Source organism: Rattus norvegicus, chromosome 2 (assembly GCF_021556685.1).
Source record: "Rattus norvegicus strain SHRSP/BbbUtx chromosome 2, alternate assembly SHRSP_T2T, whole genome shotgun sequence".
NCBI lineage: Eukaryota > Metazoa > Chordata > Mammalia > Rodentia > Muridae > Rattus > Rattus norvegicus.
The window spans coordinates 245195451-245217336 of NC_141535.1; the positions used below are offsets into that span (position 1 = coordinate 245195451).

Here is a 21886-nt window from a genome sequence, read left to right on the forward strand (position 1 = left end):
ATAAGTTAAGGCTAGCTTTATTGAATCATTGTAATCAAGACAAATAAAATGCCAGTTCAGAATTAAGATTTTCCAGAAAGTTTTTAGTTTTATAATGGGAGAAAATGCATATAAACTTTTTTACTCTTCTGCAATACAAGGGAAATATAATCAAAATTATGAAACAGCTCAGCACAGAAATGCTCTCTCTTCACAGTGTGATGGGTCCAATCCGCCACATTCCTCAGTGTCTGTGTAGAATCCTGAGTTCTTTCGTGACAGGCTACCTTTCTTGTCACTTGAATGAGCATTAGAACTCCAGGGTATTTCTCCATCTCAAGTGATCAAGGAGCAAATTAACACAATTCGGGGCCAAGGACTGACCACTCACTGTCCAAAACCAAACCTATCTAGAAAGGGTCACTGTGGAACTCAACAGAGGCACCCTCCGCCGTGGGACCCCATTGCACAGATCTGTGACACGCGTCTTTTATCTCATTTCTGTGGGAAGACAAGTAAAGCCCTTTCCCCCTGAAGCAGCAACAGTGCTCTGAGCGTAGTTACATGAGGGTGAAGCATCGTTCGATAGTAATTTCTGTTAATTTTTATACTTTTCAATGTGCTCACGAGCTATGATCAGCCTCTGAATTTGTGCAGTACCTTCGTAAATCTGAAAGAAAAACACAAAGTTGTTGAAACATCTGGATTCATTTGATGTCTCAGCTCTACTGTAGCACCAAACTGAAATGTTATTATATATCATATATATATCTGAGATGTATATATATATATATGAGATGTATAATTAAATATATATATGAGATGTATAATTAAATATTATGTCATACTATTAATACTACATATATATAATTTATAATTAATAATATCAATAAATAAAATTTAACATATAGTACTATATAGTAGTAACATTGTATAGTATATTAATATAATATATAACATTAATACATAACACAACATATCTATATACTGTATATATAAAACATCAACATTGCTTCTCGGCCTTTTGGCTAAGATCAAGTGTAAAACATCAACATATTATATATATGTTGTACATATGCTATATTGTAAGCAATATATCATATAATTATGTAAATTACATACAATATGTAATAATACATTAGATATTATTTTAATATATACAGATAATACATAATAGGTTACATATTAAATATAAATAACATAAATATTATTATTTAACATATTTATTTAATTCATTTATTATATTATATATAAAATATATACATAAAATATAAATATATACATGTATGTTGTTTGCTTGTTTGTTTCTTCAAGACAGGTTTTCTCTTTGTGAAGTTCTGGCTGTCCTGGAACTTGGCTGACCAGGCCAGCCTCAAACTCACAGAGATCCCCCTGCTTCAGCCTCCTGAATGCTGGGATTAAAGGTGAGCACCATCACCAATCAGCAGAATGTTATTTTATTAGAATAGTTTAAATAATCAAAAATTATTTTACAAAATTAGAAGGTAGGCTTATAACATCAAAGAAAATATTATTTGTATTTCAAAGTGTTTGGGAAGTGTAAAGTTCAGTACTACCGGAGTATTTATTATCTACATCCTCTCAGCTGTTCCTGGCTGTGTCCCAGTCACTCTCTGTTCTTACTACTAAACTCATTAAAGGCTTTGGGCTTTAATCCTTAGTAATCCACCTTCTTTCCCACTCCCAGCTTCTAACCTCGGGCCACATTCATTCAGTGTTGGGTGGTGGGGGAAAGTCAAGTGGTTGACAGGAACAGTTGCAGGCTTTAGGAGAGGCAAAATAGCCCTAGAAAGACTGGTAACTTAGCTAGGATGCAGTTTTCCTGTGCTTGGCCTGCAGGGGCAGAGAATTATGGAGACAAAATTCTGAATGGCTTACTTTTGTTTTATGCATGTGAATGTTTTGCCTGCATGTATGGATGTGCACCACATGCGTGTCCGGTGCCTGTGGGCCTCAGATACCCTGGAACTGTTGTTACACATGAGTCCCCGTGTGTGCGGGTGCTAAAAATCAAACTCAGGTCCTCTGTAAGAGCAGTCTGTGCTCTTAGCTGCCAAGCTGTCTCTCCAGCCCCATGATCTTTAGTGTTGATAATGGTACAGTTAATGGGCTTTTCTTCTGTAGGGCTAATGACACAAGGCTTCCTGTTGTATGAAAATTCGCTAGGGGTGTGCAGAACATGGTGGTGTATGAGGAAGTATAGACTATAACTAACTCACAATGGAGAACACGCATATTTCTATCTTTTTGTTTATGAAGTTACCTTTTTTCTAATTGCCAATTTAATTTTAGAGTCAAGTATCAGTTCTCAAGGACACATGGCTTTTCACTGTAAATACAGTTTCAACTAATTAAGAGAAGCCCGCTGGAGAGATGGCTCAGTGGTTAAGAGCACTGACTGCTCCTCCAGAGGTCCTGAGTTCAATTCCCAGCAACCACATGGTGCCTCACAACCATCTGTAATGGGATCTGATGCCATCTCTGACATGCAGGTGTACATGCAGATACAGTACTCATAGATATAAAAATAAATAAGTCTTTTAAAAAAGAGAAAGATGTCACTCAACATCCAACACAAGACAAGCATATATAATCTTCAGAGGCAAAAAATGTAGCTTGTAATTGGTTAAAAAGAATTGAAGAGTCTAAGATAGCGTTAGACAGGTGATACTTGCCTGTGCTGTTTGCTGGTCTAGCCCTTTCCCTTTTAGCAGCTACACTTAATTACCGGTCCAAATGTCACCACCGGTTGTTTGACACCCAGTGTTGTCATTTGTGAACATCCTGTGCCCTCAGACACAAATGCTAGAGCTCACCTGATAGATCTTGGCGTCCCGCATCAGCTTTTCTACTGGGTACTCAGTGTTGAATCCATAGCCTCCGAAAATCTGCACAGCATCGGTAGCGAGCTGGTTGGCAATATCTCCAGCAAAGGCCTTCGCAATAGAGGCAAAGTACGTGTTCCGGCGGCCGGAGTCAACCTCCCAGGCTGCTCGCTGGTAACTGAGTCTGGCCAGTTCAACTTTCATCGCCATTTCTGCGAGCAGAAATGAAACTCCTTGGTGCTAGAATTAAGGAGAAATGGTTAAAGGGCATCTCAAAAAATTTTTTCCTTAAAACTCTTTTACATTTTATTTTGCACTCACTGTGGGCTTGCAGAAAAGTTACAGCCAGCTTCCCCTAACGGTAAGATGAGGGCAATCGGTATGTGCAGAGCTACACAGACTCCAGCCAGGTTGGCCAAGTTCCCCACCAACTATCCTATTATCTGTTTCAGTACCACTAGTTGATTCAAACTATGTTTTTCCTTTTGGAGTTTTCGAGTCAGGCCTTCTCTGTGTAGCCTTGGCTGTTGTGGAATCACTCTATAGACCAAGCTGGCCTCAAACTCAAGAGATTTGCCGGCCTCTGCCCAAGTGCTGGGATTAAAGGCATGTGCCAAAGAGACCTGCGAATGTATTTATTTCTGTTGTTGTTTGTGTGTAGCTTTGGCTGTCCTGGAACTCATTCTGTAAACCAGGCTGGCCTTGAACTCAGAGCTCTGCCTACCCCTGCCTCCTGAGTGCTGGGATTAAAGGCGTGCACCACTGCCATCTGGTCTCTTTTCTATGTGTTAAGACATGGCCTTGCTCTGTAGCCAAAAGTGATCGTGAACTCCAGGCCCACCCCCGCTTTACTTCAGAGAACCTCCCAGACTCTGTAATCCCTGTCTTAGCTTCTGACTTTTGTCCTTTTGAAGATTTTTTTTGGAAGTTGCTCCTGAGTTTGGGTCTATCTGATATTTTCTCATTATTAGACTGAGGTTCTGGGTACAGATACACAAAAACCTAGTAGTGTTCTTGTCCTTTTAGTGTCTGCAATGATTTAGACAGGGAGTGGGTGGACAGACGGATAGATGACTGACTCTAGGGACATCCCCGGTTGATCCTGCTGTGCTGGCCCAGGCAGGCATCACACTTGTGATCCTCAGCCTCCAGAGTACCTGGGACTTCCAGGATACTCTATAGAGCTCTGCCCTGCTGGGCCTTAACCAAAGGCATTACCTACATAGGAAACTAGCACAGAAACATGTCAGAGAAGACATGATGCTTCCTGTCCTCGTCATATCAGACGGGAGATGAAAGCCAACACATGCTGTAAGAGATGGGCAGAGCTGTATCATGCCTGATACCATCAACATGCATTGCAGGGTAGAAAAATGTTTACCACACATTGCTACGTGACATTTACCGTGCACTGTTACATGAAGTTTTCAAACAGTATGATGATCACTCTAGGGAAACATGGTCAGGGAAGTAATAAAGTATTTGCTATAATTCTGAGTGATAGAATTATGGCTGTTTTAGTATTTTGCTTGGTATCACTATAAAAAGACATTTTACTATAAAATGGGACATGCGCCTTAAAATAACAAATCAAAAAGAGTCTAGTAGGTGTGTGGGAACATTAAGATCACTGGAAACTGGGTTCATACAGTGAATAACAAGAAAATGGTATCTGAAGTTTTAGAGGTTATAAAAAGCATAAATTCTGCAGTGGAATAGAGACTGACACGGACCAAGCTCAGGTCACGGAACCAGACACCCAGCCATTGGATTCACATATCCAGCAGGTTTCACGCTGTAATGAGAACGAGAAGTTGCTTGAGGTAGGCAGATGACCAGGTTGTGCGGGAGGATTAACTCCTGCGTAGGGTGACACTCTCCCTGTTTCTCCATGTTTTAGTTTGTGTGTGCACGTGTGCGCGTGTATGTGTCCATGCATGCATGCAGGCTCCTGAACTGGATTTACAGACTGACCACTGTGAGGCAGTTGCTGTGGCTGCTGGGACCAGAGCTGTGATCCTCCTCTGTAAGAGCAACGAGCACTCTAATTCCTGAGCGGCCATCTCCCCAGACCCTGCCCTCCCTGCGTCTATCTATCTGAACTGTGCCCATTCCTCTAAGCCAAGAATTCTTTCAAGGATCTTGCTTGAAGCAAGGTCGTGCTAAGTACCCCAGGCCTTGAAGTCAGAGCAATCCTCCTGCTTCAGCCTCTTGAATGCTGGTATTATAAGTGTGTGTCACTATATACTGCTTGTTGTTTATTTTGTGTTGTTGTTGTTATTTTTTTAAAGGATTTTGTCATAAGCCCAAGCTGCCTAAAACTCTTCCTGTCCCAGCCTGCTGAGTGCTTTGACTTCAGAGTTGGGATTAGTTTATTTTATGTGTTGTTATTCTATGTATTCAAGTATAACGGTAACGTGCATGCAGTGCCCTCAGAGACCAGAGAGGGCATCAGCGCCTCTGGAACTGGAGATCCAGATGGTTGTGACAGCATCTCATGCTCTTAACCACGGAATCACCCATCTAGCTCAATTATCTTTTCCATACAAGGTCTCTTTATATAGTCCTGGTTGTCCTGAACTCGCTCTGTAGACCAGGCTGGCCTCAGCCTAGGCTCACCTGCCTTGGCTTCCTGAGCGCTGGGATTAAAGGCATGGACCCCTATGTCTGGTTAGAGTTTAACTTTTGAATAGACAGAGTACCCACTAATCAAATGTTCCAAAAGTAAAGGGATACTCAGTAAACATTTCCCCTCCTCATCCCTGCCTACAGCCACCTGCCTACAGCCACCTGCTTACAGTCACCCACCCGGCCCCCTCCCAGGGGGTAAATAATGGTATCAGTATGTGTGTTTTTATCTTTCCAGAGGCAGTTTACACACTGGAATGCAAATGTCTCCCTTGTTTTTACACACATGCTGGCCTACCAGGCTGATGGTTTCTCATTCTGCTTTTTTTGTCATTAATTGTACACAGCTGTCTCAGGGCATAAAGACTTTTCTTAGTTCTTGAGCTGTTCAGACTCCATCTCTCCTCTATGGGTCACCAATATTTTGGTTATTTCTGCACGATGCTGAAATGAAGGCTAAGTGTGACACAGACTGTAGCTTAGAGCTATCTTTAAAAAAAAGAAAGATGTGTATGTGTACTCTGCCTGCCTGCACAGATACATGCACCTCATGCATGCCTGGTGCCATGGTCCCCTGGAACTGGAGTTACAGACGGTTGTGAGCTGCCATGTGGGTTCCGGGAAGGAACTGAACCCTGGTCCTCTAGAGGAGCAGCCCATGCTCTTAACCACTGAGCCGTTTTTCCAGCCCAGGGATAGCTTTTTTAATGGGTCCAAGGTAGGGGCTGTCACTGATTGCTGAATGGGATTCGTTGCTACTCTCTGCAACATGTCCAACATGTGGTAGTCCTGTCCCTTTGGTTTTGATGTCTCCACCTCATAGGTTTCGTTTGGGGACTTACTCTGACGTTGCTCTGCGTTCTTTGTGTTTGTCCCGTGATGACTAACTTATCTCTAAAGTAAACGCTCCTGAGAGTATAAAGGACGGGATCTGCAAATAAGCGACTGTCAACTCTGTCTCACATGGCACAGCTTCTCTGTCGACACGCCGAGTGCGAGGTAGCGCTGGGAGTAAGTGTGTGCTGAGGTGTCACGGCGTAGAATGGACAGAGGGAGATGCTCTGTTGACATCAACGAGGAAGGAAGTGGAGTTTGAAAGAAGTGAAAGCGTCTTTGGGGAAAGAATAAAGCCAGGGGCGACGACAGGGAGACAGTGGCAGGAGACCACTGTATAGGCATGGAGCTCCGTGCAGAAGTCCAGGCTAGAGAGAAAACACTCAGAAAGCTTAGAGCTAAACGTCAGATGTAGGCAGACATGGAGTCGTCTTCCACCACTCCTGCTTTACTGAAGGGAACTGAGGCAGAAAGAAGTGGAGGAGAAGTCTCTAACGACCAACAGAGATAACCATGAAGCCAGGCTTGAAGGTGCCCATCTCACGATGGCATGCACACCATCCCAACATCCAGGACTCGGGGATGGATGGATCTCAGTGAGCGTCAGGCCAGCCTGACCTACCAAAAACACGCTTACTGGAAGCACATATTAACATTGATAGCAGGGTATCAGTTATACAGAAGGCATGTAATAAACACATTCTTTTTCTTAACATTTACAGAGTGACTAACTGTGAGTGACATAGCCAAAAGAAAATCTGCTCTCAGGGATTAGTGAGGAAACCTTAGAATCTTCTTCCCAACAAAATAGAGAACACTATTTTTGCTCTTTAGAGGTAATTTCTAAATATTTAGATGCAATGAGTGTCTTCGGATGTCAACAAAACAAGCACAGTGCCAAGATCACCTCAAGAGCAGGGTCGGTGGCTGTCAGGAAAATGCTTGCCCACACCAGCGTGAGGAGCCGAGTTCAGATACCTGGAACCCATGTGAAAATGCTGGGTGCAGAGGCTTGTGCCAGGAATCTCAGCAGCAGAGAGGCTTGAGCAGACAGCCCTTGAGCTCACCTAACCTAACTGTGAGCCCCAGGCCAGTGGGAGAGGTTCTATCACAAAACAAAACAAGCTAAGAGAAGCAGGACACTGAGGTAGTCCTCTGGTCTTTATACAGCTGTGGGATATGTGCACTCGCCCATTACCCAGGCACACTCGTGGTGTGCACGCACACATATACAGAGAGAGAGAGGGAGGGGAAGAGAGGGAGAGGGGGAAGGAGAGGGAGAGGGAGAAAGAGATTACCTCCACTAGCAGCTTTCCAAATGTTTTCCTGTCCAGGGCATACTTAGTAGCTTCGTCCAGGGCTCTCTGGGCTAGCCCGACAGCACCAGCTGCGACCTAGAACATCAGCATTAAATGAAGCAAAAACTCATATTGTCATCAAGCCACACGGCTTATGGCTTGGTTCTCAGCGAAGGACTACACACAGGGGCGGGGAAGAGAGTACTTGGGTTTATTTTTGAATTACAGGTAATAGCAGGGCTGGGAATGCAGCTCAGTGGTGGAGCACGTGCTTGGCTTTTAGCAGAGTCTGAGTTTATCCCCATTGCCATTCAATCAATCAATCAATCAATCAATCAATCAGCCAACTATGAGGCTGAGGCTCACAGAATAGCGAAGTCATTACTGTCTAACTGGGGAGCCTTCCATGGACCCATGCTAAGTGAGCAGCAGAATACACAGCGATCCACGATCAACAGGAATGATCAACTTAGGGGTGATGTTCTGGAAATCTAGCAGGGAATACTCTAGCTTCTGCTAAATTAGTTTCTATACTGAGCAGTGAAAGAAGGTGAACTACACACAGGACAAGCACCAATCTCCTCTCCACCATCATTAAAAAAAAAAAAAAAAGCAGAAACCAAAAAATAAAGAAGACATCGCACATACAACGCTAAAATAATCTTAATCATTGAAAACTACAAACAAAAGGCCCCACATATACGATCGGCTTACCGTCGGCCTGGTTCTATCAAAAGCCCCCATTGCAATCTTGAAACCTGCTCCTTCACCAATTAACACATTTTCCTTAGGCACTCTGACATCTTCGAAGGTGATTCCTCTGGTGTCAGAGCACCGCTGACCCATGTTTAGTTCCTAGGGAGAAGATCACAGAAGAGACTCGTAGGGGTCACAGCACAGTTTGTGTCAATCATTCCAAAAGCAGGGCCTGTAGCACCCGCTCTGTGAGCTGAGCTTCCGTAGAATCCAAACCCTCCTGTCTCTGCCCATCTTCCATAGCTTCCCCGGGACTAACCATGGCTGCAAGGCCTCGCTGGTTTCTAATCAGGATCTTTCTAGAAATAAGTGCCAGCCCGGGTCAAAAATAGTGTTTCACTATCCTGGGTTTTTTGTTATTCCAGATGAATTTGCAAATTGTTCTGTCTGACTCTCTGAAGAATTGGATTGGAATTTTGATGGGGATTGCATTGAATCTGTAGATCGCTTTTGGCAAAATGGCCATTTTTACTATATTGATCCTGCCAATCCATGAGCATGGGAGATCTTTCCATCTTCTGAGATCTTCAATTTCTTTCTTCAGAGGCTTGAAGTTCTTGTCATACAGATCTTTCACTTGCTTGGTTAAAGTCACACCGAGGTACTTTATATTATTTGGGACTATTATGAAGGGTGTCGTCTCCCTAATTTCTTTCTCGGCTTGTTTATCTTTTGTGTAGAGGAAGGCTACTGATTTATTTGAGTTAATTTTATACCCAGCCACTTTGCTGACAGTGTTTATCAGGTTTAGTAGTTCTCTGGTGGAACTTTTGGAATCACTTAAATATACTATCATATCATCTGCAAATAGCGATATTTTGACTTCTTCCTTTTGAAAGATAAAAGTTTTAAAGTTGCCCCCCTAGACACAAAGTTTAGAGCAGAAAAAAAAAAAAAACCCAACAGGTTAGGCCCCAGAATTGTATGTTCCAAGAAGCCTCTCCTAGGGCTATAGAATGGATAATTACACTGGCCAGCTCAACAGCTTTCTCCCAGAAACTAGCTGACCATAAATCTTAGAGAACAATCTTGAGAAGCAGGAAACAACTTCTCCTAGGAACTAGCGGACCATGAAGTTAAACAATCTGAGAAGTAAGAGACAGCTTCTCCTAGGAAACAATCTTGGGGGACAGAGAGTTCTTCCTTGTGATTTTTCACTGTTATTCTACACACTATCCCTGCCCCCTCGAGTTGTGGTTTCTCCCTTTAAATACCTCTTCTCCCAGCCTCTCGGGGTCGAACTCCACTGCCCCTGCGTGGGATACGAGTCTCGACCCCAGTGCACTGGTTGCTATCGATAAACCTCATGTGATTACAACAAGGATGGTCTTGTGTGAGTTCTTGGGGGGTTGCTTCATCCCGAGACTTGAGTGAGGGTCTCCCCACTCCGGGGGTCTTTCACTTTCCAATCTGTATCTCTCTGATCTCCTTTTGTTGTCTGATTGCTCTGGCTAGGACTTCAAGAACTATATTGAATAAGTAGGGAGAGAGTGGGCAGCCTTGTCTAGTCCCTGATTTTACTGGGATTGCTTCAAGTTTCTCTCCATTTAGTTTAATGTTAGCTACTGGTTTGCTGTATATGGCTTTTACTATGTTTAGGTATGGGCCTTGAATTCCTGTTCTTTCCAGGACTTTTATCATGAAGGAGTGTTGAATTTTGTCAAATGCTTTCTCAGGATCTAATGAAATGATCATGTGGTTTTTATCTTTCAGTTTGTTTATATAGTGGATTACGTTGACGGTTTTCCATATATTAAACCATCCCTGCATCCCTGGAATGAAGCCTATACAAACTGAAAACAGCACTAACTTAAACTTCATTGGTGTCTCTTTGTCTGTAAGCTACTTTCTCTCTGTCTGTCCATCTGTTAAATCATTTTGCAAGCAAAACAATCTACTGAGCTCTCCCACATTTGTTGGGGGGGGGAGCATTTATTTACTTTTTATGCTGTAGGGAGCAGGAGCCTGGCACGGAACAAGTGTGGACATCAAGGGATATCTTGTGGGAGTTGCTTCTGCCCTCCCACCACGTGGGATCTGGAGTAGAACTCAGGTCATCAGGACTGACAGGAAGAGCCTTTACTCACTAAGCTATCTTGGTCCTCCCCCAACTCAGACTCTACGTAATTGCCCTATGAGAAGTATGTTCTAAGATGTTCAGTGGAAACTGTGGAAAATACAGGTTCTTCTACATGCAATGCCTTTTTAAATATATAATTATAATAACAAACCCGGCTCATAGATTAGCAACAGTAACAAGTCAGAGACAGAATGAGGTCAGGTGTGGTGGCACACGCCTGCACTCAGGAGGCACAGGCGGTACAGGCAGGCGGATCTTTGTGAGTTCAAGTTCAGCCTGGTCTAACAGTGAGTCCGGGACAGCCAGTGCTACATAGTGAGACCCTGTCTCAAATAAACTAAAACCACAAAACCCGAAAAGCTTCTTAGAGTCATCTCAAAGCACACAATTTCTAGGATGCAAAACATTTTGATAACATGAACCTCACAGATTTGCAAACGGCCACTTGTTTAAAAGAATATTTTTTTTAGGAGGCTGAGTAGCTAACAATAAAAGTATCTTCACTCACTCGCCAGAAAGTAAGTCCCTGGGGGTAGATTTTTATCAGTATCTAGTGTACCGTGTGCATTCAGTAATGAACAGTGATTCAGTTACGGTTTTCCTAAGTGAGAACGACATTGGAAACATGGAGACAACATCAGTTAGCACACCAGTTTGCTACTGCCCTGAGCTTCCTTCTCGTTAGCAGAGACAGTCAGGGTTGGCCTGAGTTTGCCAGAAACCATCTCTATGGGGGAGAGTGGGGGAGAGCATGATCCGCCACATACACACGCAAAGGGAGAAGCGTGACCACCATGGTACTCATATTCTATATATGCATGGGCCAGTAGTCTCTTTATAAAGCACAGTCAGCCTTCAATATCTTCTCTTTAAAATATAGCGTAATACGGCGTCAGAAATGTCTCAGGCCAAAGCCCTACAAGCCTATTAGTAAAGGACACAAGGTCACTGATCTCAAGTTGGCCTCTGGGTTTGTGGCTGTCAGTGAATCAATTATTTGGGCCTTGGTTTCTGTAGTCGGAACAGGCTGGAGTAAACAGCACGTAGAGTCCAGCCCTTCAACTTCCACGACCTAAAAGGGAAGTCCTGTCCTTGTCCCCTTTTTTGAGACAAAGCCTCAGTACACCATCCATGCTGGCCTAGAATTTGTGATCCTCCTGCCTCAGCCTCTGCAGTACTGGGGTTGAAGGGATGCAGTTCCACGCCTGGCAGAAGTTACGTACATTTTACATGGTCAAGCAACACATTTCTAAAGAGATGTGGACTCAACAGAGGATCCTACACTGAAGGTTGCCTTGGAAATCTTATGTATCAATTAAGATTTGTTTTTTTCCAGTTCAGCCTCAGGAGACCAACTCCAACATCTGACCAGCTGATTCAAACCTTCCCACATGGGGGAGGAAGACAATTTGCTCAAGTAATCTTCAGATCTGGTTTGGTTCCCACAACTCCTCCTTATGCCTTAGATGGAGACATCCTTCATTACTCAGAGTTCTCTTTGAGAACTCCCCTTTGCAAAAGCACTTCAGTTGCGTTATAATCCCAAGCTGTGCCTGTAAGCTCTCGCCAGGACTACCTTCATCATGTCACCTTTGAAACCTCCTACACGCTTTGAGATTGCGTGTTCCAATATGCCATTGCCTTATTTGACACACTCTCCCACCCCCACCCCCAGCTGACACTGATTGACATCCTCACATGATTCCAAGGTATAGACGTTTCCGCTGTCGCTGTGGGATTGTGAGTAATCCACCCACATCATATGGCTTCACCTGTTCTAAGCAAAGCTTGTGCAGGTCCTCTAGGGAGGAGGGAGGGGTCCTCTCAGAGTCCTACACTCTCTTCCTGGGGCAGCAGCCATGGCGGCCCCACTATACCCACATCTACAGCTGTCATGAAGGTGTTCTGCACAAAATCATTTTGAAAGATTTTTCACCGACATGCGAACTACGTCCCCGATATCATCAAGACACAACTAGATTTTTGTTCCGACTTAAAAGTATTTTCATTAAAGGAAACAAACAAGAACCTTGACATTTACTGTTGAAATCCCACGTGGAGGGAACTGTTGTTAAGAAGCACAGTGTTTGGGGTTGGGGATTTAGCTCAGTGGTAGAGTGCTTGCCTAGCAAGCGCAAGGCCCTGGGATCGGTCCCCAGCTCCGAGAAAAAGAAAAAAGAAAAAAAAAAAAAAAGAAGCACAGTGTTTACCTTTTTTCCGATGTGTATTCCCGGGGTGTCGGCCTCCACGATGAATCCGGTGAAGGCTTTACTAGCAGGTACTTTAGGATCTGGGTTAGATCGCGTCAATACAAAATACCTAGTGCACACAAACACACAATGGTGGCCACGTTAACTACCATCTCAGCGGGCCCCCACCCCGGTGTTACCACCCCCACTTAACAGAAGAGGAAATGAAGAACCAGATGGGTTTCAAAACCTGCACAGATGCCAGTTTTACTGTGAGACTAACTCAACCGCCTCTCTCTCTCCACTAATGTGGGGGGTATGAGTTATGAGTAAAAGTTCCTTTTGCAAAGAGAGTGTGAAAGTATAGTATGTGTGTGGGAACTGGGATGCTCCTCTCCAGGCCAGTCTTATATCTCATAGGACAAGCAATCTGCAAGATGAACAGAGGACCCCCACTGCTGTGAGGGCTGCCCCCCATGCAGCACAGCCAGCAAACCTGACTTATTAGGGATATTTACTGGCTTCCCACAGAAAGACATTTCCCAGAAAAAGATTTAGAAGAAATGAACATGAGCAGAAAAAAAAGAAGTTCTTGTTTTGAATCCCCATATCCAAAACAGCCTTCCTTCCATATATCCTGATACAGATTTTTTTTTTTTGAGAATCTGTACAAAAAGATGAAAAGCCATACAGCTTAGAGGTAGAGTCCATGGTGAGCCTTAGTGATGGTTTTAGCATCAAGAGAGAGAGATCGACCAAGTGTTTTTATCCTCCCTTAAGCAATGGATTTATGTTAAGGCAATAAATAAATAAATAAATAAATAAATAAATAAATAGAAAAGAAAAGAAAAAAAAACCCCAGCCCAATAATTTATCAGTTTATCATTGACTATGGTTTTATTTGGTAATAGGAAAAAACAAAATTATTTTCTAATTTCCCAAGTCACTGCACTTGCCTTTTCTGGGAAGAATTCTAGTCAGTTCTCAAAACCGTGATGTCTACTTGCATAATTACATCTCTCTTAGCTTGTTCTGTTTTCGGGGCCTCTCTACTTCCTCATTCCTTGCTCATGCGAGCACGCTAAGTGATCCTGTTATCCCTGTTCCCGGTCTTTACACCTGTGCTGGCCGAGCCTCACAGCCCATCGAGGCGGAATGCTTCTCCACAATGCTCGACACACAAGTATGCTGATACAGCAGAATGCTTCCAGAGTCGGCGGTGCTGGCTCACGTCTGGAGTCCCAGCATTTGCGAGGCTAAGGCAGGAGGACCATCATGAGTTTGAGGCCAACCTATGCTCCACAGTGAGTTTTAGGCCAGCCTGAGCTAAGAGTGAAACTGTGGCCAAAACCAACTGACCAACCAAACAAACCAGGTTTTCTTTTCCAAGACAGGAAAATTACTGCCCTAATCTCCTACGGCAGTTTGAATGAGCATGGCCCCATAGGCTTAGTCACCAGGGTGTAGAACTGTTAGAGAGGTATTAGAAGGTATGGCCTAATTGATGGGTTGGTCTTGCTGGAGAAAGTTGTGTCACTGGGAATGGGCTTTTGAGGTTTCAAAAGCCCACGCCAGGTCCAGTCAGTCAGCCTGTCTGTCCGTCTGCTCCTCTCTGCCTGCTGCCAAAGGGTCAAGACATAAAGCACTCAGTTACTGCTCCAGCACCATTCTTGTCTGCTTCCCATCATGATGGTCACAGACCCGCCCTCTAAAACTGTAGGCAAGCCTCCAATTAAATGCTTTCTTTCCTAAGATTGTCTTGGTCATGGTATCTCCTCACAGCCATGGAGTGGTAACTACGACATCCCCCAGACCACTCCTGAGAAGTCTCTGTCATGTACTCACTCACATTAATGAGTAAAAACACTACTTTCCAAGACAACACATATGGGCTCTATTACTGGAAAGACTGTCCTTAGAATGCGCTGGGGTTTACAGTTTCTAACTTTCATTCGTTAATTCTAGACTGCCTTCCTCAAATAACCATACGAGTCTTGTACCATCCCATCTTAGTCAAAGGTCAAGAGGGCCTGTTGTCCATCTGTCTGTCTGTCTCTCTCATCTATCACATATCTGTCCATCAGTCTATCTATCCACCTGTTATCTATCAGTCTGTTTGTCTATCTATCATTTATCTACCTTTGAGTCTCTCAGCATAGCCTATACTGACATTTAAGTTTAGATTTCCCTGCCTGTTTCCTCCGCTCTTCCTTTCACGAAACATTATTTCAGAAATTAAGGTCTAAACGAATTCAGGATGGACGCAGATGAAACGTATCTCTGTACGCTTCAGGGGCTCGCCCTGCAACAGGTCACGTAGCAGGGCCTGGGCTATCCTTGACTGTGCTCACGCCTGGCCATCCCTGTACTCATTCTCTCAGCCTGAAGTCACCACGGAGGTGCATCTCCAACCTACATTGCTTTCATTTATCAAACTTAGAGTTGTTTATTAAACTTTCTTTTTTAATGGTCAAGTAGTCTTCTTAAGTCTGCATTTTTGATGTTTAATGGATCATTATATCATTGTTTAGACCTACATATTTGGAAGTTTTAGATTTCGCGAACATCAAATACTTAAGTACTGCCCTTTTTTGGTATAGGCTGATGTTTTTATCTTATTTATTTATTTATTTTTTTGAGATGGCCTCGCATACCCCAGGCTGGTTTGAACTTGCTACGTAGCTGAAGATAACCTTGAACTTCCTGATCCTTCTTCACCTTTGTTCCAAGTACTATAAGTAGAGGTGTATATCACCACCTGGGGCCAGACCCAGGATGGCGTGACTCCTGTGCTTGGCAAGCACTGTAACCACCGAGTTACACGCCCAGCCCCATGACCCAGTAAGAATGCCTCTACAGGGGATGGGCATCACAGCGCGGTGCTTCCCAGGTACACACAGAGCTCTAGGTTCAGTTCTGGGAACCACGAGTCTGCTGAGAATCAGAACAACATCCCCCTGAAGCTTTCTGTTTCCCTTCGAGCGAGGAAGCGACTGTGCCCTGGGACCAAGCCTGCCTGACGGAGTTGGCGATGAGATTATCTATTCTTACTGCCCTTTTCTACTTTGGACTTCTTAAACTAATCTGGAAGGAATAGTTCAAGGGCTTGGAATAGCTCATGAGTCACTGAGTTATTTATAGTCTCCTAGGATGGGCCTCCAGCTTTAATACTACAGCTTGCTTTAACCGAGAGGACTGAATGATAAGAGAAGGAAGGGGGCTGAGGAAGGCGCAGTCATGAAGAGATGTACCAGTTGGCCTTTCCCCCGTTGGTTATCCACATCTTCTGGCCATTGATGACATATTCATCACCCTTCTTCTCTGCTTTGGTCTTAATGCCCGCCACATCAGAGCCTGCTGAGGGTTCTGTCACGCAGTAGGCCTGGGAAACACGGGCACAAGGAAAAATTAAGTGTTAATTATTAAATTGTGGATACCTGGCAACAGTGTTATTTGGCTTGTTTTGAGGCTCTAGGACAGAACCCAGGTTCTCAAGTGTGCTAAGCAAGTGTTCCACCATTGGGCTGCACTCTGGCTCGAAGGCAGCACGATAGAGGAATGCCTAGAATTATAATGCTCTTAGAAAAACCAAATAGATTGGTACACCAAATGTTAAAACGGTTACTATTTTAAAACATTTTAACTTAACTGAAACCTAGACACAGCATACCAATAAACTACAGGACATATTAAAATATTAGGCACATTCGAACAAACTCATCATTAAATTGAAATTAACATAGGTTGGTCTATTCGAATGTTCACTGAATATCAACTATCTGTCAGTCTATAAAACCAGATAGGAAAACCAGAGCTGAAAGGCAGCCCAACTTGAGACTTTCGCAGGGTACAGGGTACCTATATTGAGATACCAGGATTTGAAAAACCGGCTTCCATGAGATGATGCTGTCAAATCTCACAAAGGAAGCACAGCCTGTAGCTATATATCCTCTGCACACGATGAGGATGAAACGCAGGACAGGGCTGCGGACACAGCCTAGCGTGCCTGAGGGTCTGGTTCCAGCCCAGGCACCACATAGCTGGGCATCCCATACACTGAGTTCTGCGTGGTAGCACATGTCTGTGGTCCCAGCACTAGGAAGGTGGGAGCAGGAGGAATAAGAGCTCAAGGTCATCTTGGCTACCTCCTGAGTTCAAAGCTAGTCAGGCACTCGAGACCCTGAAGAGAGAGGGAGTGGGAGAGTCAGAGTCACGGCACAGAGATTTGAGGACAGATCCTCCTAGGCTCCCAGGTGCTGGGATTAAAGCTGTGCACCACTGTGCCTAGCCAGAGATACATTTTAAATTATAAATGAGGCAGTTTCTCTCCGGGATATTGAAGACAGCCTGGGCTGCAAACAAACAAATACACCCAGATAACTGCTCCCATCTGGAGCTGCAGGACGAAGGTCCTGCTGTTCTGTTCAGCAGACATCACTTTCTGAAAGTCAGACGCAGGACAAGCTCAACGCCATTTTGGAATCCAGAAACAAGTGGATTCTCCCTTGTGGAAACGAGTGGGAGATTACTAAGACACCCCCTTGACAGTCCACCTACGTACGTGTCTGCTGACTTCTGTCTTGGGCATGCGGTCCAATAACACACATGCAGACGGAACGGCAGAGCTAGAAGCTCCTGACACACTCACTGGGAAATAGGGACAAAACCCTGAAGGACATACTCACACACATCATCGGCTGCTCCGTCATCCTCCCCAAATACTTCTTCTTCTGTTGATCATTTCCAGCAATAATCACAGGCATTTGCTACCAAGGAAAATTAACATTCAAAGGCAACATATTTAAATTAGTCGCGTGGATTCAACGAATAAGAAAGAGCTACCCGCTTCCTGTAAAGGACTAAACTTAAAGAGTTGGCACCTGCTCTGAACCTAACATGCTGGATATACTAATACACGCTTCTCCTTGTTAGCAATACACAAACATGGCTGACAGTAATACGACCACAGATTAAAATTAGGCTACATGACTCGGTCTGTACGGGCAGAGTCCTAGACACTGCTCAGGACATTTCAACACTGTAACCCAGCAGCAGGCCAAGAGGATGATGGCTTCCAAGCTGCCTCCGCAGGAGCTGTAGCCAGAGTGTACAGTTTCCTTACAAGGACACCCAGAACTCCCGGTACTGGGGACAACAGAACCAACCGTGATCAAGCTGTGTAATCACAACTCCAGGCTGGCTAGCTGACCTTCCTTATAGTTCTTATGGAGATCAACCCAACGTGACTGTTGGTGTCTCATTACCAGCCCAGGTAAGCGATTAGCATTTTTTAAATGGCCATTTTACTTATTTTGTATGTATGCCCACATGCGTTTATGTGTATGTGTACACGTGCTACAGCTCCCTTCTGGAGCCCAGAGGACACCTTGGGGGAGTCCGTTGTCTCCTTCCCATCATACTGGGACCCCTGGGGGGAACTCAGACCATGGGGAGCCTTTACCCACTGAGCCACCTCATCAGCCCCATGGTAAACTATTGTCTCTGTCACTTACCCCCAAAGAATTTGCTTCAATAGCAGTCTGCACCCCTGTACACCCATATGCCAACTCTTCCGTAATTAAACACGCATCAAAAGTTCCCAGGCCAAGACCACCTATGGTGTCAGAGCATACGCAGAGCGTTATAATATGAAGAACAAGTCGATGAACTCAAAACTATCTAGACACAGGGAAAATGCCTGTGCTGAGGGCCAGGCTCCTCCAAGCAGGCAAGCACTATGCTGCCGAAATAGGGAAACTAAGGCAGAAAGCCACTGACCGGCAACAAGGTTTTAGAGAACGAGAGTTTTCTTGTTTTTTTTTTTAAATTTTAGGACCAAACATGTAGGAGGCTTACCACAACTCTCCGGAATGTGTGTGTTGATCAACCCAAGTTCCCAGGCTCTCTTGATGAGAGGGAACGGGTACTGAAAGGAAGGACAACAGCGTGGTTATACTATACCTGAACCTAGGCAGGCAGGTAACCCGATCTCATGGTGACCTCCCCCTGCAACTTACTTACACGATACTTACTTCCCCGCTTTTATCGTAGTCTGGGGCGACCGGGATTATTTCCTCTCTGGCAAACTTCCGAGCAATTGTTTGAAACTCTTTCTGCTGCTCCGTCAACTCTAAGGGAACATTGTTTGGAGAACATCAAAAAGGGCAAAGTCGAAGGAACAAGTGGAAGTTTATATTTACCCTAAGATCTGCTTACAGGAGATATGCTTGTAAGGAGGCAGTCTGAAGGGACAAGATGAACTCGGTCAGCAATAAAACTTGTTTTGGAGACTTCCCTGAGAACGTCAACGCCAGAATTTAAATTTCGCTCTTCTTTTGAACCCCCAATCAATTTAAGAGGATGAAAGTTCCCACAAACAAAATGGTAAGAGCAATGAGAAATCTCCCCAAAATAATAACAGCCGCATCTAACCCTCTGTATCAGTAACAGGCAGTGTTAAAACAATGTTTACACAATGCAAAACTAGGTAACTGTGAAGTGAATAGGGCAACTATGTTGCCCCAGCCCCTGGGGTAATCCTAGATGGCTAATTGCACATTTGTAGACCTGTGCTATCTGGTGTTTCAATGTGGGTCCATCAGTATGATGAATGAAGTGGAATGGAGCTCACTGGTGAAGTGCTTGCCTATGTAGCCTATGTGAGGCCCTGGACTCCATCCTCCACACAAGGGTGAGGGAGTGCTAATGGTGTTCTGGGGCATTTCAGGCAATGAGAGTAAGAGCCAAAGCTAAGAAGGACAAGCCAGGTAGGGCAGTATACACCTTATACCCATCACTCAGACAGCAAAGGCAGGAGGGTCTCTGTGGGTTCAAGGCCAGCCTGGTTTACCCAGTGAGTTCCAGGCCAGACAGGAATACACAGCGAGACACTGTCTTGTTCCGTTTTTTAAAAAGAATAATTATGACTACAATTCTCATTTGTATGGGGCTGAGAGGTGAAGTGTAAAAGATGGATCAAGTCTCTCACGGTTAAGACACAGAGGCCAAGGGATGGCTGAATGCCATGGACTTCTGTCAGTAATGCACATAGCCAGACACCAGGCAAAAGCGGAGTCTTCCTCTAAGGCGACTGGCACACTGTTTTTTAAGGTATATCGCTACTAAAAGTTAAGTACAAAGGAAAAAGAAAACAGGAAGAAAAGGAACAGGAGACAAGGCAGAGAAGGGGTGGCTCCCCGAGTCCCGTGGTGAACACACAGTAGACAAGGAGCCTGGGGCTTTGTGCTGGGATTTTCTGAATCACAGCTTCACTTCAAAGGTCACAGATTAATTCCTGTCAAGGTTGCATATGGGTCCAGTGTCAGAAAGAAAGGCGTCTACCGTATTATTATTTGTTGGCAAACTGCTTTCACAAACTCCGTAATCTTCAAGCTACCCTACTGCACATGTCATACCTACTTTATCCATCAGAACCAGACCGGCTGGTCCTCTGTGCTTCTCCCTGTAGCCTTGGCTGTCCTGGAACTAGTTCTGTATGTCAGCTGGGCCTTGGATTCAGAGATCTGCCTGCCTCTGTCTCGAGTGCTGAGAACAAAGGTGCGCCCCTCCCTCGGCCCCTCTCGTTACTTGCACTTTTGTCAGAGCTCACAGCTCCCTCCCAGACGCCTCTATCTGCTTCACCTGCTGCCAATTCGGTAGCTTGTCAGATTCTCAATACTGTTAACTAGTATGAGGGGTGTGCACTTTCATCAGAGCTCACAGTTCCCTTCCAAACGCCTCTATCTGCTTCGGCCTCTGGCAATTCAGTGGCTTATCAGATTCTTGATACTGCTAACTAGTATGTGGGAATTCACATGTAAAAAGCAAAGAGCAACAGATAACAGAGTAAACGGTTACTACTCTCAAAGGCCCACTAATTCAACCTGCTATGCTCATACCATTTGAAAATTCTTTAATTCCAGTTGTGTGTGTGTGTGTGTGTGTGTGTGTGTGAGAGAGAGAGAGAGAGAGAGAGAGAGAGAGAGAGAGAGAGAGAGAGAGAGAGAGATATCTATTTTCACTCAACTATACTCAAATAAAGGCAATAAACCTAGCCATTTTCAGACTACCAAGGGCACTGGGTACATGTTAACCAGCTCAGCCTTGTAACTTTTCAGAGATCAAGCAAACAGAGAAAATGGTTTCCTACCTAGAGGCAAGGTAACAATCTGAAGTAAAAACCCTTGAGGTTTTTTTTAGGACACGAACGAAAACCAGGATTTATCTCATTTTTTTTTTTTTACCTGAATGTTTCATTTTATAAAAAGGAAAGAAAACTCTAGCTTCTTTTCCCTCCAAAACCACATTGCTCCCTGGTCTGAGAACGTCACGTAATAGCATGGATAAAGCAGGCCTTTTTTTTTTTTTTTTTTTTTTAAATCGTTACATCGCTTTACGTAGAAGTATTTAGAGAAATACTTGTTGAGCCGGGTGTGGTTGCTCACACCTTTCATCTCAGTACTAGGAGGGTGAGGCAGGCAGGTCTTGGTGAATTCCAGGCCTGCCTATCTCCCTCCTTAGAGCTCCAGCCAGCCGGAGCTATACAGTGAGACTGTCTCCAAAGACAAAGGAAAGTATGTTAAGACAATTCATATAGATTCATTTGTTTGGGCTATCTATCCATTTGGGAAAAAAGAGGAAGAATCCTAGAGAGATGCCCGAGAACACTTGAATGTGCCGGAGAGAACACAGAAGGAGGCGATGCAGCACAGCGGCTGTGAGGAACCTCGAGCCAACTGTGGGTGGTGACTGCTCTTCTCATTAACAGACATAACGCTCACAAACATATCCCAGGCATATCTTCAAGCCAACAAGCGAAGCACATACCGAAGCTAAACCCTAGTCCCGGCTCCTGCTTGAGAGATGGTTTTGTGTGTTGTGCTCGACACTCAAAATGAGAGACACTTCTCAGGACCTGGAAGAAAAAAACATAATGATAGACACAATGAATGAACCTGATAACTATCAACCAAAGGCAAGAACACTGGCTAGGCCACTGGGGTGCGTACTGCATACTCCCACTACCAACCTCTGGCCTGCACATCTGCTTTATGTACTCTGAGAGTTCCAGACAGACATATCCCCCAAGTAATTACTGCCATACTGACCGTCCAAAGTGAGCACAGCATCTGTATGGCTATGTGTTTATTCAAGAGCTGTGTTTTAAAAGTCAGCACTAAATATATTATGATTCGAGTGTCCACTATAAGCTAGAGGGATGCCTGTGTATAAAGGAAATATTATTAAATTTTATTTTCTATTCAATGTCCAAACTGG

General features: G+C 44.3%; 1 protein-coding gene, 1 non-coding gene and 1 pseudogene across 2 annotated transcripts in view; 2 read left to right on the forward strand and 1 right to left on the reverse strand.

Moving 5' to 3' along the window:
* Acadm (acyl-CoA dehydrogenase medium chain) overlaps positions 1-21886 on the reverse strand; it is a 24241-nt gene continuing 2355 nt past the window's right edge. The window contains 11 exon segments of the mRNA NM_016986.2: positions 1-649; positions 2817-3065; positions 7586-7681; positions 8300-8440; positions 12632-12740; positions 15862-15992; positions 17296-17376; positions 18124-18224; positions 18467-18536; positions 18643-18740; positions 21437-21524. Coding sequence (NP_058682.2) covers positions 578-649; positions 2817-3065; positions 7586-7681; positions 8300-8440; positions 12632-12740; positions 15862-15992; positions 17296-17376; positions 18124-18224; positions 18467-18536; positions 18643-18740; positions 21437-21524 — 1236 coding nt within the window. The 3' untranslated portion in view covers positions 1-577.
* On the forward strand, positions 988-1097 carry LOC147996633 (U2 spliceosomal RNA; annotated as a pseudogene).
* On the forward strand, positions 19620-19750 carry LOC120101239 (small nucleolar RNA SNORA15). The gene has a single exon (XR_015679293.1). It is a non-coding gene; the product is annotated as a small nucleolar RNA SNORA15 (small nucleolar RNA).